This window comes from Zosterops lateralis, assembly GCF_965231275.1.
Source record: "Zosterops lateralis genome assembly, chromosome: 5".
NCBI classification, from domain to species: Eukaryota; Metazoa; Chordata; class Aves; order Passeriformes; family Zosteropidae; genus Zosterops; species Zosterops lateralis.
In genome coordinates, this window is record NC_139766.1 from 23,206,341 (window position 1) to 23,225,065 (window position 18,725).

General features: G+C 37.1%; 1 protein-coding gene across 3 annotated transcripts in view; it reads right to left on the bottom strand.

The window, feature by feature from the left end:
- RFC1 (replication factor C subunit 1) overlaps window positions 1-18,725 on the bottom strand; it is a 33,092-nt gene that overhangs the window by 3,623 nt on the left and 10,744 nt on the right. For 2 of the 3 annotated variants that reach the window (XM_083861421.1, XM_083861419.1), the window contains 17 exons: window positions 13,206-13,426; window positions 12,415-12,489; window positions 10,541-10,618; window positions 10,149-10,236; window positions 9,821-10,047; window positions 8,640-8,747; window positions 7,952-8,131; window positions 7,524-7,628; window positions 6,149-6,545; window positions 5,118-5,227; window positions 3,644-3,758; window positions 3,113-3,201; window positions 1,976-2,113; window positions 1,456-1,551; window positions 1,196-1,294; window positions 609-763; window positions 378-495 (listed from right to left, as the gene is read on the bottom strand). In XM_083861421.1, coding sequence (XP_083717547.1) covers window positions 378-495; window positions 609-763; window positions 1,196-1,294; window positions 1,456-1,551; window positions 1,976-2,113; window positions 3,113-3,201; window positions 3,644-3,758; window positions 5,118-5,227; window positions 6,149-6,545; window positions 7,524-7,628; window positions 7,952-8,131; window positions 8,640-8,747; window positions 9,821-10,047; window positions 10,149-10,236; window positions 10,541-10,618; window positions 12,415-12,489; window positions 13,206-13,426 — 2,399 coding nt within the window. The remainder of the gene's footprint in view (window positions 1-377; window positions 496-608; window positions 764-1,195; window positions 1,295-1,455; window positions 1,552-1,975; window positions 2,114-3,112; window positions 3,202-3,643; window positions 3,759-5,117; window positions 5,228-6,148; window positions 6,546-7,523; window positions 7,629-7,951; window positions 8,132-8,639; window positions 8,748-9,820; window positions 10,048-10,148; window positions 10,237-10,540; window positions 10,619-12,414; window positions 12,490-13,205; window positions 13,427-18,725) is intronic. The other variant, XM_083861420.1, reaches the window with a different exon arrangement.

Sequence of the window (18,725 nt, forward strand, 5' to 3'; positions counted from 1 at the left end):
TAAGCACAAATCTTGTCAGTGTTTCAGTGAGCATTAAAAAAAGTACAGTGACCAAACTTCAGTCCTCTATGCTTTGGGAGAAATCCTGCCCTGGTGAGAGGAAGGACAGAGCAGGCTTGTAACAGCACAAGTGACACACACCATGTGCTTCTATGCTTTGTGACAGTCCAACTATTCCAAGTTTCAGAAGACTTAATTTCATGTTGCAGCATGGGCTCAACAATATGGATATGGGAAACCCTTTTGATCACCAGTGGAACAGAGAATACTACATCAAGTATGAACTACACAGATCATATATGGAAAAATCAATTTCCACAGATCCACTTTTAACATTGGACACCCCTGAAAGAATAAAATGAGTGTTAAGTGCTCACCTGTGTTGGAAGAAGATTCCAGTTCTGCTTGCTACGAATCTGCCTGTCCACGATATCACCATCACATATACTATCAGCTGCTCTACTCATGAGCACCAAGTGCTTTTTTAAATTACCTCTGGAAAAAAATGAAGTTGACTTTATTACAAAGTGGAAATATCCAGATGGATTTTGGTCTACTTTGACTCCGTAACAAAAAAGCCTGTCAGTTTAGGGTTTGGAGTAACTCACCCAGCAGCAGCTGGTTTCACATGCACATAGTTCTCCTGGACAAAGAGAGGTGCTAGTGAATAATCATGGAAGAACAGATCTGATTTGTCTATAAGAGACATACGAGCAGTCTCCTCTCCAGTAGCGAAAACCTTCCGGACAACATCGAAAGGGCCCTAAATAAATGACATTTCAAGAAGTCAGCAGCTAGAAGATCAACACAAAATATTAGACGCAGCACAGTATCAACTAAATAAATATCCAGGAGTATCCTGATATCAATACAAGCTCCACATTCAGTATTTCCACCTTAGAACTTTACCAGCTTTAAGAACTGTATTTTATTTTTAATATTAAGAGAATTAACTCCTTAACAGAGAAGAAAGGATGGGAAGAATGAGCTTCATAATTGTATCTTACATAAGAGACCAGTATATCAAAATATGTACTCAGTCCTTGATATACTACTCTTCAACTACTTGTGGCAAATGTGATAGCTTCTGGCACCTAAGGCTTTTATTCAGTGCTTCAGCTCAAAAAGTGCTTATAAAGCTTAGTGATTATATCAGAATATGACAGTAAAAGCCAACCCAGTGTTTGACACTTACCAGTTTGATGTCCTTTTTGGCTCTGCTGGCATCTGTTTTAGCCTCATCATAAGTCAGTGATTTTTCTTTTGCACACCACATATTAAGATTATGCAAAACCTAAAGAACAAAATTTAAAATTTGGTAGCATAACAGAATTTAAATGGAAGATTCCAGCAGTAACGGCCTGATCTTATACATAAAAATATTGCTCAAATACTTTGAAATTAATGTACATAATCTGCTATCTGAATAGTCACTGATGCTGAATGGGTACTGACCTGTCTGATGTCCTGATTTGCTGCCAGGATTATCTCTTGCATAGCAGGTGGAGGAATTTTTAAACCTTCTTTAAATGCAATAGACATCATGGCACCCTGTAATCACAATTGAGAAACTGTCACTAGAGAATTCCTATGAATTCCAGTAGAATATACTACTGACACATGAAACCGACACTGTTCTACTGACAGTAAAACATGAAAGAGCATTGCATATTTTTCTGAATTTTTAAACCACATATAGCTCAAATTTTCTCTCACAAACATAAACCATCATTAACTACTGGTGTAAAAAAGAGCATGTTTGTTAATAAAAACCTATTCTGCATACATTCTTAAGACAGACATCTAAAATCCAAGAGGGTTTGGGACGAAAAACTCAGACAATTCATTCTGAGAAGCAGTTACTCACTGAGATGATCCATTAAGTGGTGTATCCAATTCTGAATAAACTCTGCCACATGAAAACTGAAGTTATGATGGTAATTCAGTGCAGTCCATAAAGCCACAGCCTACTTACTTTGATCTGTTCTAGACGGGGTCTCTGAAAACGAAGATCCAAACAGTAGTGCACCAAGGAGCGCATTTTAGGATGGTTGCGATCATTGCACATACAAATGATGGGTATCTTCGTGTGTCGGATCAAACCAATCAACTCCTGTAATTTAAACATGTTACAATTACATCAGATAACCTGGATAACAGCAACAGTTAGAATGTCATACCAAGCAGCATTAGTCCCTGCCTTAAATCACATCCTTGACAGGTGCCAAATCCTCCTGCTGTAATCACATTTCTACACAGTACAAACCCAGCCCCTTGCCTACATTTTTCACTTGCTGTTCTATTCAGCTGCAAGAGATCTGCTGCCTACCCGCTTCCACTGCCTACTTCCAGCAATTATGTTTGGAACTGTCTTCAAGAAGCAATGAAGACCAATAGCCCCAGAGTACAGCTGTCCACCTGCAGAACTAGACTCATTTCTCCAAAGGCCAGTTTGACCTGCCTTATGCCCAGAAGGAACACACAGCTTTCTGGCTGCACCCTGCCACAAAGAATGAGAAAGCAGAAAGTAAAAAGACTGGCTCATCTTCGCTCCACGAGGCTTGATCATTTTTAGGCTTGCCAGAACAAACTTTGCTAGCTCTAATGAAGATGAAATTCAGTTCAGTTTCATTCCTGCAATGGAAATAACCTGCATCTGAGCTAAAAATCTGTATGCCCTTTACTGTCAAAGTACTGCATGTGACTATAGGAACTCCTCAGAAGCTAAAACTGGAGCTACTAAAGAGAACAAAGGATGCTGCTGCCTATGCCACACATTAGTACTCAGTGTTAACTGCCTATGCAAAGGAGCAACAGTCCCAGCCAGATTACAAACCTCCCTCTGCATGGAGATGTCACCTTAGAGAGATCTTAGGATAAATGTACTTGTTCTGAAGTGCACCACTCCAGGCTTCTTCTACACAAGTATCCTTTCTCCCCTCTCTAGCAATGCACAATTCTTACACAAAGACAGGCTTCTAAAACAAGTCAGACTGTACTCTGCAGAGTTTGCTTATGGACCATGGGTTGAGCAGAGTGGCTTGACTATTTTGTGCTATATATGGCACATACTCTTGGCAATGGCATTAGCCAGGAACTACAGTGGATTCACCTGAATCCCTCCTCTGTCTTCATTGCCTGCCATACCATCCACTTCATCCATGATCAATACATGTTTCCCGCTAACTGATGAAGATGCACCTGAAAATGAATATGGATAAGAAAATGAGATGGGAATAAAGGAGTCTTGCTCAGAGTTTTACCCAATGCTAAGTAACATAACCCCAGCCTAGGCAATTGAGGTGGTGGCTCTGCCACTTGATCACATGAATCTGTGTTCACAGACCAGACTATAACCTCATGTCATCTTCTGAGAAACAAGTCCCATGGAACAGAGAAGCAACTGCAGAGTTCTTGAGTAGTTTGTGCAGATTAACAACTCATGCTATGAATAGCAGGATTTAATTCTAAATTGAAGAAGAAATGCAACAGCTTACTACATGAACCCATCCCTATTAGAGCCAGGTCCCTCCACCTGACAAGCAAGGTAAATTCCTAACATTGTTGTGTAATAAGGAAGCTCTGTCCTTCCTCTAACCAGACTCTTACTAAAACAAAAATGTCCTTCAAACAACAGACGCACCAGAACAGAAGTCTTTGATGCTGGTGTTGTTAAGTGATTCAGCAACTACTTCCTTTAGACTGTTCTTGCTGCGAGTGTCACTGGCATTCAGCTCCACGTAGCTATACCCCAGTTCCTGGTCCAAACACATAAACCACATAAAAAGTGAGAACACAGATCAGTGAGAAATCATACAGCTCTAATTAGTTTCTCTCCTTATATTCCTTTTCTCTAGCAATTAAAAAAAATTATAACTGTGTGTGGAACAGAAGGGCCCAAGAGAGACTATTTTTGGCTTTTTGGTGGGTTTTTCCTTGTAGGTTTTAATTTTTTTAAAATTTTTTTTTTGTTTGTTTTTTTATTTGAGTTTTTTAATTGGTTGGTTTTTGGGGGCTTTTTGTTTGGTTGGTTTTCATTTTGTTTTAATTGAGGGGGATAGGGAAGCATTGGAATCATTGGCACATATTAAATTTTGCAAGATTACAAAATTGCCAGAACTACCAGCAGGGATAGAAACAGAGCTGTGAGCCAAGGCTGGCTAAGCTCCATGGAATTTCCAGCTGTATAACAAAGAAACATATCATATGGTTCTGAAAGCTGCAGGAAAGAGAAACTTTTAACTATTTAACCAATAGGAAATACATGATTCCCCCAGCAGCACTAATACAGTCCCTGACACAACTCAACCCAGCTGCTCTTTCATCAGCAAACTCTCCTGCCAGAGGGAACCAGAACACAGCACTGAGCACACAAAGCCTTGGTCTGTTTTGCAGGCATTTCCTGTGGAGCACAGAGAAATGCTCTGCAGAGTCCTGAGGTGGCTGACAGTAAGCCAGGTTGGAAACCAGAAACAGAAAAGTCCATGCTTCAGGAAAAAAAAAAAAATGGGCCCAAGACAGCACATTGACCTTTTCTAAAGGTCTAGTTCTAGGTGTGACATCAACTTGTTGCCACAAAGCTCAAAGGCATGCGGTGGGGGAAGGGGGGAAAAGGATTAACAATTACTCTATACAACAGATTTCTAAATTCAGATTTAGAAATGGACATATAGCCCTGTCAATTTCTCTCATCCTAAAGTAGCATTTCAATTTTAGAAGGAATCTGAGAAAGATCTCTCTGTTAGAGATATAAAACCCATAATCTTAGACTTTCAAAAAGCTTGCCAGAATTTGACTCCTGCTAAATTAAATACAAATATTCTCCAACTTGCAGAACTAGTGCTGAATGCTCACAATTGGAAAACCATTTCCAATTGTTCAACGTACTGTGATATGCTTCCTCTCAATGTAACAGAAAGAAACACAGACATTCATTGGTAGCTTCTCACCTCAGGCATGACAAAGGTTTCTAAACATATTTTCACGTGTAACCCTGTTCTGAGCCAGGTGGAACCTGGCTGAGAGCAGACCCTGGTCATTCAGAGCATATCCACCTGCAAACTGTATCTGTATCCAGATACAGCATTATATATGTAACAAAAAAGTGCTGAACTCACCTTACAAACCAAAGCAGCTGTAGTAGTTTTACCAACTCCAGGTGGACCAGAAAGTAATGCTGCTTTAAAGCCTGTCCCATCATCTTTGCTCCCAGTTTTACTCGGTTTTGCTAAAAAAAAAAAAAAAAAAAAAAAAAAAAAATTCAAGTTTTACCTAGGTATGTAATAAAAAACAAACTGCATGCTCCTAAACAGATCAAGCATCAATGGATTTTTTTCCTCATTTAAGGCTCAATAAGAAAATCCAAAGATGCATATACAGCTGCATCCTAACCACTTGGAGAAAAGCAGCTTAACCCAGCTTACAATTTATGACTTGCAGTGATTTTCACCTGAAAAATACCAAAAAGTGCTAGAACATAATACAACCATTTCAGCAATCTCTTCACAACCATATCATACACATAAAAAAACAAATACACCACCAAACCTACACACCACCACAAACAAATTAAGCCAAACTCCAAATACATCACACACAAGAACCCCACTATGGCTGAACTAAAACTTAAACTCTCTCTAAACACAGAAAAATTTGTCTATCCATAGGATGGTGAACTGTCTACTTGACACATGCACTTCTTGCTAGGACCTTGACAATTCATCCTTACACATGACAGCAGCCCTTTAGACCTGCTCTTATCCTGTATCTTCACTGTTGGCAGTGCCTAACACCTATTTCCTCTTGCTGAGGAAGAAATCAATAGGCTCAACACAAGGCCATTTTTAGATACATTGCAGCTAGGATATTTTGGGGTTTTTTCTAAAAATGAAACTGAAGACTTGGGGAAAAAAAAAATTTTTGAGACACATTTTTCTGCTCTTTTTTGAGGTGGAGAGATGGGTAGTAAATGAACAACAGCTTTGCCAAAATTATCTCAGGCTCAGTTGCTACTAAAACACATCTGACTGCAGTCTTATTCCCAATTTCTAGAGCTGCTCTGCTACCACCCAGGCCCTCACTGGTCCAGGGAACCAAGGAGCACGATTAGCATGAAAGAACACAGAGAAAAATTAACCAGGCCAGTCACCTTGTCCATCTTCCAAGGTGTTCTTGTGCCAATTTCTGAGCCATCGGAGCAGTTTATTGGCACAGCTTTGCTCACCCTGCTGTCCAATAATTGCCTTAAGAGATACAGGCTTATATTTATCCACCCATAGCAATTTTTCCGTGCCATCTTCATTAACCTCAGAAACCAAGTTCCCCTTAGGTTTTGAGGCTTCTTTCTCCTCTACAGTCTGACGTTTAAAGTCTGTAAGTTTTCGAACAGCAGTGGTTTCTTTCTTGACAGATCTGATGGTATCTCCTTTTTCAGGAGTAGACTTGTATTTTTTATTATCAGCTTCCCTTTTGTAGGGGCTAGAATTCCTTTTTTCAGCTTCATCTTTCTGCGGTGTCTTTTTAGGTTTTGATTCCACTTTTTTTGCCTTAGGAAAATAAAAAAATAAGAAATTTTTAAAAATACAGTAAATAAACAGCACATTTATTTAAACAAATACAGGGGTGCTGAAAAAGTGACAAAGTTCATGTACTGATTAAAAAAAACTTCAAGAGCAGATACTCTCTGAGAAGTAAACCACAGTGTCACCAGGTTCTGTAGTACAACCCACAAAAGAGAGGCAGGAAGTGTTCCGGTCACTCCAGAAGCAGTCCCCTTATTCACAAAGCCTGAGGCATCCTACAATACTGAACTGATGACTCTCAGGTTGGAACAAATGGGTCAGACAACCTTGAAGCTCTTGCAAAACAACACTTGCAGAAGTTGTTCAACCCAAAACAATTTGAAGGGAGCAAAAGTCATCAGCTAAATAAGCTTAGAGTTGCTTTTCCCTGGGACACTAATGGTATTTTGCAAAATAAGTCATGTCTGTACTGAATGCACCACGTGTTAGAGCTAACAGAGATTTTAATAACATTCTATCAGCCACTTCAACCTAATTTAAATGTGCACAAAAAACTTGTTATCTCTTTTTTGGTATTGCCTGAAAAAATTACCTTTAATATTCTTAGTTGGAGTACCACATAAAGACAAGGTCTGTTATGTATACACATAGTTTACATATTCCTGGGCCTGTCTGGGTACCATGTGCTATCAGTCACAATTACTTATTCCAAAGAATTAATGAATACTCTTTGTTTCAACCCAACACCATCTAAGGAGATGCAATCACCTGCTGTGTTAGGTACCTAAAATGCAGAATAATGTCAGAGTGGGAATATAACCTTTAGCTCCCAAGTAGAGTCATTTGTCTTAAGCAGGAACAAAAATTTTCACTTTTAACCTAGAAGGTCAAACTGATGATTGTTGTGTTACTATTACTGGAACAGAAGACAAACTCCTTTCAATTAAAAACAAACCAAAGCAAAAAAACACCCCTAGTCCCCTAAGTTTATTATAAACATACCTCTGCTTCAGCTGCCAGCTCATATTTGGACTTTTTGCCTGGCATAGTTCGAATGAGATCGAACAGACCATCCTCATCAATAACTTTTGTACCTAAAGTTGATGCCTGGAACAAAAGAAAGAATTATATGTGAAGTCAAGTTACATTAGGATTTACATAATTCATTTCAAAGTGTTTTACAGTAAAAACTACGACTAGGAACACAACCACAAGAGTTTATATATATATGTGTGTGTGTGTATGTGTGTACATGTATGCACGTAAGTAAAAACAAAACAAAGCCGTAAACCACTTGGCAACTTTTCATTTTAAAAATGCACTTTACTGTTAGCACTGCTTCCTGTTGGCAGGGATACTGGAAATTACCGGTTAAGAGAGGGACAATTCAGTTTCACTTTGCCTTTGGCCAGGCACAGGAACACACTCACCTTCTCACATTTGGACTGGCCACAGTCTCTCCCCACCACGAGATAATTTGTCTTCTTGCTGACATTGCCAGTTACTTTTCCTCCATAACGTTCAATCAGAGACTTGGCCTCATCTCTCTCAATACACTCCAAAACACCAGTAATTACAAATGTCAGGCCTTCCAAGCAGTTTTCAGCTCCCTGAGAACCAGAGCATTGCAGAAAATGCCATTACTGATACAATGCTACCAGACAGCTCTTAACCATCAGCTATTTTAACCCTCTACCATGTCAAGCACCCTATAAAACTTTACAAGTAAGATTATCATACCTAGCTAGGTAATAGTTCTAAAAGTTCCAATAGAAATAGCTACCAACAAAATTTCACACATTGTTTATCTGACCACACTTGTAGCACTCTGCTTCAAGTGTAGCATGTCAATAAATGAGTGACAGCAATCTTCAACTTTAGGACCAGTAACTATTTTTGATCACCATGACTTCCTAAACCAAGTTCTGAATACAAATTCTTTAGTACACTTCCTTACATTTAGTCACTGCTTTGCATTACAATTTGGGTTTTTCTAACAGATTCTTCCTACTGGGAAAAAATACCAGTCTTTAAACAGTTAAATTGATACTTATTAAACCACTTACAGCAGTAGGTCTACCAAACACTCCCTATATAGAATCCTGTGGCCAAACTTACCTGAGGTATCTCTTTGGAACCCAGTGCTTTCGGACCCTCACGATTAAGGAAGCTTCGGTAAGCCTGGTAATTGTTTCGCTTCTTTTCAGAGTCCTCAGGACTTATAGACTGGGTCAGGAGAGGGAAAAAAATAATATACATATTACATATATAAAACCAGCAAAATAAACTCCAGCTTGACAGTTTAAGACATTTTCATGCACCAAAGGAAAAGCAAGTTCTAATGCTTGTTTTTAATCTATTAACATGCAATACTGAAGCTTGCTCTGCTTTTGGTGTTTGCATTGAGGTATTTTTAAAAGGAACAAGAAAAAACATTTCAAAAATGTGAGAGAGTTTAAAAAATACGTACCCATTGTTTATTGTCAGGTTTCTGTAAATTCATCTATCACACATGTACAGGCTCACTTAACTCAAACTGTCACTTTAAATTCACATCCTATTTAATTTGTGATCTACACTTACATAAAAGTAGAAATACTATGTAGTAGACTTAAAGAGACACTTATGCTTCCTAATCAGTAAAGAACTGTTAAAAACTCATCTCAAAAGGAGGTACAGGCTCTACCTTCTAGTTACAACAGTTATTTAATTGTCAAAATGGGGTACTTTATATTGTATGATTAAAAAGTACCTTTTGATGTTGCCAATAACTGCCAGTGTTCAACAAATACAGTTCTTGAATCAGATAAAAAACCCTAAATTCTATTCCTATATAGCATATAAATAATAAGAAAAATAGGAGACTAGGGAGAGAAATATAAATCCCTAAAACAATGCCACCTATCATTCTAGCCACAGAACAGATGCTTCAAGGTCACCACACTCACAGCAGGGAGTCTTCACTCAGTAAGCATCAGAATTCCTGCTTTATGTGTTTTCCAGCAAAGTTAAACAAGAGAAAGCACAGAACTGATTTTGCAGTGTACCTGCAAACTGTAATGGGCATTAGAGAACCTCAGGTCCATCATCTGTTGTTTAATTTACACTTTGCCAGATAATTTTTTCCACATAGTTTTACAACTGCCATAAGGAATTTACAGTCTTACTAGAATTCAAATCCTTAAAAGCTGCCCAAGAGATTCAAAGTACCAAGTTACAACAGTGACACCTATAATAAATGAAAACTATTTTCCTGCAAACTCCACCAAGACATCTAAATTAATTTTGATAGCTCCTACCTCAGTCTTCTTGGGAGAAACTTTCTCCTTCTTTGGTGGTGTCTTCTCTTCTTTCCCTGAAGCTGCTTTTTCTCTTGATAGTGAATTTTGAGCACCTCTTTCCTTTTCAGCAATCTCGTCTTTTTTACCATCAGATGATTGTGGGGATAAATGAGAACCTTTCAACTGCTCAGATTTAGTTTGTGGCTTTGCAGAGTAATTCTTGGCTGTACCGGGTGAGTCTGTTGCTTTCATTTGAAAGGAGGCGGAGGGAGAACAGTTCATATATAAGAATGTATCTCATTAATATTATAAATTAGTGCAATGCTATTCAGTTTCTGTGTCCTACCTCTTTCTGACTGCTTAAATTCTGCTGTTGTATTAGGGCTGCTGTTGATGCTCAGTACTGTTTGCCCTCCTTCTGTATCTTTCCGAGCCTAAATAAACACACAATGCCAAAGTCAGGGATGTGTGTCCCAGCTACCACTGGGACACAGCAACACACTTCACTTAATTATTCCAACAGAGGCATTCGGCACACACTGTCGGATTAGGCAGGACACTCTTTACTGAGCAAGGAAAAGCCAGGAGAGAAGTATAAAAAATGAATATGCTATTTCCATGAAAACACTTTCCTGCTGTTTTTGATGCATTTGTATGAAGTCTCAAAACACAAGTGTCTAAATAAGAACACTCCCAGCAATGCAATTCCTAAAAGCTTAAGTTTAAAAAGAATTCAACCTTTTTCTTCCGTGGTGTTTCATCCAACATGGCCAGAGTTCTAGCAAATTCTTCATCTTCATGCAGCTGTCTCTCCAGCTAAAAAAATAAATAAATAAATAAAAAAAATAAAATAAAATAAAATAAAATAAAAATTTTAGGCTAATGCCAAACAAGTTCTAATTCTAGTATTAAAAAAAAAAATTCTAAGCAAGCTAGAAAAAGGGTGTCCTACCAGAGGAAAATAAATTTCTAGAAATGGCACTACTCGTTTCCCCTAGAAAGCAAGACTAGTTAAATCTAGTGAGAAAAATGGATTTGTTGCACTAGAAGCATTATTATTATGCCTGTATAAGCCATTTTCAAAGGAGTTTTTTGTTCATATTTTTATTGCTGTGTACCTTTTTCTTTTTAAATAATCAAACTTTGAAGGCAGCACCTCACAACAAACAGCTTGCAACAAGACTGAACCTGTTGGCTATATCAAATGCAGTCCCAAAAGACAAGTAGTAACAATGCCTGTTAAAAATTATGATGTTGCCAGAATGAATGTTTTATTCTTATTTACTACTTGCAACATATACATATATACATATATATATATAAATTCTGTCTGTTGTGGAGAATTTAATTACTGGCCTTAACCTTGCTCTTAGTGTCAGTTCTATTTACTTTAGGGAAGCAAATATACTTTAACTTTCTATTATTTATACTCATACAACTGATTTTCTCTGATAGAAGAACCAGTCAAAACAAATAGGGCACGACTTCTGTGAAAGCTATTTTTTAGTTTAAAAAAACCCACAAGTCAGTTTGGTTTCATTTTTACTTCACCTAACAACATAAACCTGGCATCTCCAGTGATAACTGATCCTTTGGTTACCTTTTCTGTCCAATATGGTGCCTTGAGGAAAACTTTTTCTATTCAGGAATACTGTTCATTATTGCAAATAAATACTGACCATTGTTTCAACAAGAGAACAACAAAATTACTTTCATTATTGAAATCCAACATGCCATGCTCTAAGATCCCAACAGATGACTTTATAAAACCAGTATGCAGGCATTGTTTGTATGTGTCCAAAACAGTGAAATCTACCTTCCCTGTGTATAGTGAGAAAGGGAAAGGACAGTGACCACAAAATGCAAAGCAGACTGAGGCAGAGATACACCTGATATAAAGTACTTTGATGCACAGAAACTCTGACTGTTATAGATAAGATCAGTTCAAATGAAAGACATAATTTTATTTTTCCTGACAGGTTGTTTAACCTTCTAGTAGGGTGAAGTTGGATTCATTTACTCTCATCCTTACCTTCAGAGATGCAGATTTGTCTGTACAATCTACTTATTTCAGACAATACTCAATATTACAAATAAATGTGGAAAACCAAATTTTCCCAAAAGCTAGTCATTATGTGTAAGTGTACCTTCCCCTCATAATAGTACTGATTCAAATAGGAAACTTTAAGAGTCATTCACATTTTTGTCAACTATAAGAAAATTCAGAAGACAAGTGAAATAGATCATGGATGGCAACGACTTTTAATTTTTCACTCCAAAAAATGAAAAAATACATAACACCATCAAAACATGAGGAAGCAGAAAGTGAATTCTGTGTGAAAGGCAGGATTATTAGAAGCACATCAACTGCACAAATGGAGAAAGTCTGGAGAGAGAGAAAACAGATTAAGCGATAAATTCTATTTACGAAAGTTAAATGATGCCCATAAAAATAATTGTGTAACCAGGCTTGCACATATTGATGAATTTTATTACACTTAACTAAGTGTAATAAAATAGCATACCTGGAAAGTCCATCTTAATTTCTTAAGGAAAAACAATTTAAGTTAAACTGCTCTTGATACAGAGCATTAAATTTGTAAAGCTTTTACCTCTGAATCTTCTTCAAGCTGCAGTTGCTTAGCAATGGCCTCATCATCTAAAGTGCTGTCTCTGCTCTGTGAAGGCTATATTAAAGAAAAAAAGACCAACCATTCAGTTACACCATTACTGTGTCAATGATAATAATTTAATATGTATAGACTCCTGTACACTTCTAGAAAAGGACTGTGAATAAGATATACAACATTAATTTCTACCTCTCTAACCTAAACACTATTAAACAAGGCTATTTTCAAGGGATTTTATTGTTCAAAACAAGACCATGCTATAATATAAATATCTCAACTCTTCAAAGAATGCTGAACATCTCTGAAGCTATCACAGTTGGCCCACTTGAAAAATACATCAATAACTACACTGGGAATTTCTTACTTCCTCCAAACTTTACTTAGCACTTTGTTATTCCATGAATACGTGCACCCTAAAGCTTGGGAAAACAACCTTCTCCCTCTCCTTCCTGCCCTCCACCCTCAAATATAAGCTACCCCTTCCACTCACTAACCTCAGAAAACTTAATAGATTTCAAGAAAAGTCACTTGAGAAGAAAATACTACTTTCAACTTTGTGCTATCTTATCAAGCACGGAAACTCTACTCCAAACTTGTATTTGAGGATCTGAGGAACACACACGGATCACCAGAGCTCAACTTCTACCTGAGTGGTCATTACAAAGTAACAGGATGTAGAAGCAGCAGTTAAGGTACTGCCTTGCAGTCAAACTGTTCATTTTGAGCTGCCATCAGACACAAGGGCAGCCTAAAGGAGCATCATCAGTATTCACCTCTTTCCTTTTACTTGCTACCAGTTTATTTTCTGACCGTTGGACACTCCTTGTCCCAAAGAAATCAAGTGCAGAGGTGGGAGTCTGTTTCACTGGAGAGAGGGGCTTGCTTTTAGCCTGTGGTTTTACTTCTTTTTTCACAGTATTTGTTCCAATTGCTGACGTCCCATTCTCCTTCGGTTTCAGGGAAATTCTTTTATTGGCAAAATCATCATCTTCATCTAAACACAAAGAGAATTCCATTACTTCTGGTACACAGAACTCAGGTTCTAATAATGGCACTGCCAAGTGAACAATTTTGGCACTCAGATCCTAAAAAAATGCTACAGGCATTCATAAGTTTTTTGAAAAAAAGGCTGAGTTGCCCAGCACGCAGTATTTAACAACTTTAATAGCATAACTCGAGTCTAAACAGATTCAGCATTGAAATAACAACATGACATTTGTTACTTGTGCTCACAATTAGACAAGTTCACAAGGAATGTCTTCCCTTCTTAAATGTGGAAAACAATAAACAGAAAATCTAGATCAATGAAATTTGAACTTTCTCCATAATTAATGAACACCAAATTGAACAGCACGACCCTTCCTTTATGTTTTATGTGAAGTACAAAGGTGTGTTTATTTTATTACTTCACAGTATTAATCAACAAAACAAAAGCCTAATATAGGCTTTGTAGACATGTATTCTTAAGAATCTCTCCATCTGACATTACAAACCAAGGAAAAATATCAGAACGTTTTGTTTACAGAAAAAAAAAGATTCTAGGGTAAGCTTCCTTGTTATTATTAAAGCATTGCTCATAGTTAATGAATGTTTTAGCAAAAACATTTCACTGCCATTTTTTCACTTTTTCTCTTTTAGAGATTCTATGCGCTCTCTACATCTCTGTACTTAAACACTCTCTCTTCCAGTACAGTCAAAACCAACTTAAAGAAATACAACAATGTCACAGAAATTAGATGAGGTCAGCAAGACAATGGATTTTTCAGTTTGAAAGGAGGAAGAAAAGTGGCATCCACAGTCTTACTAAGAACTAGCCCACAGACAACCAAACAAAAGTTTCATCTCACCTTTTCAGACTCTTCTCTAATAAACAGGATATGGTCTGCCCAGCAGTGAGAGTTTGATGGCCATTTATTCATTCTGAACCCAAACTCTTCATCCAGTCAATCAATCAATCAACAAAAAAAATAATACCAAGGACTTCAAAGAGTTCTATGTCACATTGTGAAGTCTTACTGATAGTTATACAAATGAAACCCTCTCAGTGAGGCATACAAAATCCCACATATATCACTGCCACGTGATTGGATTAATACTACAGCACAGAAGACAAACATCACTGGACAAACTTCCGACTAGTGATAAAAGCACCATCTTTGTGAATTCTTCTACAAACTCAAAGTGAGCAACTAAACTGAGAGAAAATCCCCAAAATTAACAGTAGACACACTAAAAAAACAGCGGAAAGACTTGAGAGGAACAGAAACAGACCCAGTTTTATTTGCATGCCTCTAACTGAAGTTTAGTTTTACTTTTCTCAAAATAGAGATGTTTTAGACACTCACTTCAACATATCATAAACAGATTGTTCTGTTTTTAACAGAACTTAAACTGACAGCATTATCACAAAAATATACTCATTTTCCAGCAAACCCTAATTTAAGTCCCCATATTTCTTTTCATACTAAAATTTGTTTTCTTACCACTTCCCTAAATTTAGAAGATGCTATGTCTGTCATCTCTTAGTTTTGTTGTATTCTAGACAAAGATGGAGGGAAACAATTATCTTTTGTTTCACCTGTTCTCAAGAGATGGCAGTGTTTTAGTGTTTCAGGCATAAGCCAGAACTTGCTACTGAACACTTACTAGGCAGAATATAATGAGAACCAAGCAGGATTCCACCTATTGCTGGGAAAGTAAGTTCAGAGAGGAAAAAAAAGTAACACAAAGATGCATCTGTAAGGGGATAAACTGGTTCAGCAGTTAAAATTTTATCCAAGAGAATGTGGCATTTCAGCCAACTCAGTTCACAAAGCAATATAGGGAAGGGAAAATTCAATCCTAGGCCCTCAGCTGACAGCAGCAAGTTTTACACAAAGCTAAAAGCTTTACTATTCTCAGTGCAATTTATTGTCCTCATGCAGCAGTAAATGTCCTGCTGCCATTTAGCCCAATTTAACAAACTATGACATATCAGGGAGATTTGGACACTGGATGCTGTAGACTCCTAATTTACAATAGTTTCAAGTCTGAATAGGAGACTGCTTATCTCAAATAATTTCAAGAAGCTTTTTGGCTCTTTCAAATTTTTCAGTTTAATGAAAAAAATTTGTAGGAGTAAAATATACTGTTACTGTAAATCAGCAGTTAATGTAGATGCAATTACATTTATTTGTCTTAAGATGATACAAATTCTATTCTGCTCCTCTGCTCCCAGCTTTTCTTAAACTAAGGACTGCTCGATGCTAAAAAACATTTTTTACTTATCATTACTGTTATCAGAAGATTTGTATGCAATATTGATTTTTTCATTATTCACTTATAACCATAAATAGCAACAAAACCCAACAGGATATTGCTCTCTCTTAAGTACAAAGAAGTAAATACAATTAGATTTTAATTAAGAAATATATGGACTCAAGTAATTTATGAAGCCAGTATTACATATTATCTACAGTTAGAACTTGGTTTTAATTATGTTGTTTCAAGAAATTACAGGATTAGAACCATTTATTGACTGCAAGCAATGCCTGAAAACAGACAAGAGACTTACTTATGAACAGTCATTGATAAATGTAAATAAAGAAAAGGGAGAATGAGAACACAGAAGTTGTCATCAGGAAACAAAACAAGCCTTATTATATTAAGTGGGTTTCAAAAGAGGCTTTAGGGGACTGACACTCAGAGTAGAGTTGCATCCCACATTCAGGCAATTCATAAACACATCACAAATTCACCTGATCTCCAGGCATTCCCCTTATTTCAAGTACTGATAAACACAACTTTTTCAGCAAAACCTTAACATTCTTCCTCCAAACAAACTGCTCCCACACACCTACTGCCACAGAAGTGAACAGCAAAATTAATCAGGTGCACACTTCCACTCTCCTTACAAGCATGAAGGGGACTTTATTTACAACTGTGAAAATGCCGAGAGTCATACTATTGCTGCTGCACTAATCAGGTCAATGTTTCTCAACACCTGACCTGTAAAAGGAAAAAGATGTGCTCTTATTCATACAAGCAAGCAAAAAATTGTGGAAAATACAAGTGAAAGTTTGGGTTTAAACTTGTAAAAACTGTAGAGTAATTGCATTCTTACAGCAACTGCTGGGCAAACCTTGAGATAGCCTTACATGGGGGCATGATCTTCAAGGAGAAATAGAATCAATTTCATCATCAACTAGATGACTTTTCTGTTGTAAAACTTTTCTATGGCAGAACACAACTATTCCAAGAACAGTATTTCCTGTTTACATTGATCCATTTTTGTCTGCTACACAATGAAAAAATGTCCTGAACATACACTTCTTTGTTTTTTCCAGGAGCAGCTCAGAACTACAGACACAAGTAAAGACTTGTTTCTAGTAAAGACTATATTCTAGTTGAGGCTTCTGGAAATCAAGTACATGTGACAAAGGAAAAGTACACGTGATCAATGGAACACACAGGCAGTGACAATCAGGAGACTGCTTTTAATTATTTTGTATGCAAACACTACACAAGAAGCAGGGACCTATTATGCCAGGCAATGTAGAAGGACCAACTTCCCTAGCAACAAACACCTGTCATCCTGGGGGCTTTAAGAGCTATTCCATGACGTTAAAGCACAGCTGGCTGGCTTTCATTTTATACACCGTTCCAGCAGTAGCACAATTATCTTAATAAACCAATGCCTGAAGGTCACTTTTAACTGTTTGTTATTCCTCTTCCTCCTTCCTATCCTCACTCTTTCTCAAAGGAGTTTCATGTGTTGATTACTGAACAACATCTGTGGTTGTTCCCTATCTGAGCCTGATGAAAATTATCAAGGCTGTTTTAAACGTAAATTCAGATCCTTTTAAAAGGCTTGGGTACAGGAATTACCTCAGCCAATCTAAAAAAGGAGCAATCTATTGCAGGCAGAGACAATGGCAACAAGCAGCATAGGACAGATCCTCAGACGGCCTTCAGAATTACTAATTTATTTTTTCTGTACTGTTGAGTTGCTCATCACTAGAGAATATAATTCTCTGGTTTCTATTCTATTTAGAATACAAAATATTTGAGGCAGGGACAGCCTCTTACTATGATGTCATACAACAGACAAATACCTGTCCAAATACAGGCAGAGTATCTACAGATTATAAATAACCTGTACTTATTACGACGTATGTTGAGTGGCATTTGTAAACTACTACATAAGGATTTCTGTATGAAGCTCAAGGACTACATCCTAAAATCATTAAATCTACATTACTTGTAAAAAGTGATAATATACTGGACATTTTTCAGTTTCAATGACACCTCTTCTGCACAAGTACTTAAAACAGTCCCTGTCCTACAGAACCCACCATCTCCAGCAACAGGCACTGCTGTCTAAGCTAAACTGAGGATGCAGAAAGTAAAGTTTGTCTACAGTCCTAGTATTGACTTTATTTACTTTACCTATCTATAGGTCAGTATTCAACACTCCCAGCACTTGGCAGGATTGAGTTTTGTTCTCATCTTTTGTCTAAAGTAACGCTTTAAGAAGATTACCTTTAAGATAACCAGTTCTCAAAAAAGTCAGCAAGTCTATTGCAACTCAAGCTCTGTAACTCCTTCCAAACAACAGATGCTATGTGTGATTAGCAAAGTGTATTTTTTCTTTCCCCTCAATTAAAAAAGCTAGTAGTTGCAACTACATTAAAAAACTTAGGTATTATGTCATTTTAGATTTTTCATGCCATTTCTCAAAAAGCTAACTGATTTTAGATGTACTACAAACATGCACTTTTAACCACAATTGTTAGCTCTTGGCCTACATTGAAATGTCAAGGTTCTGTGCTGTTATAAAAATATAAAGCTTACCTGTATCGTTTCACCTTTACATCCCTGAAACAAATTTACCTTTAGATTTTCCAGTTATAAAAGGTAACCTCAGAAAGTTGCCTCTGCTTTATTTTTCACTTTGAGATAAAAAGGTTTAGGGATACAAGACTGAAATGCAGGTGACTAACATGAGTTAGACACTTAAGTGTCAAACTACATAGCCTTTGATATCCTTATGTACCAAATAAAATTGTTAGCCAAGTCTGTATGCTTAGCTTTGGGACCATTAAAATACACAAGAAGGGTGAATATACTTAAACCAAAGTAAATTATCTTAATCTGCAAACCCATCAATTACAGCAACTCCTTCCAAATGAAATGCTTGCACTTGGTATAGAAACAGCTGTGTGTATTACCTCAGCAAGCAATTAGAAGGGATCAGTCCATTAACTCACTTCAGCTTATTATTATTGAAACTTTTATTCACTTGAGCAGGTAAC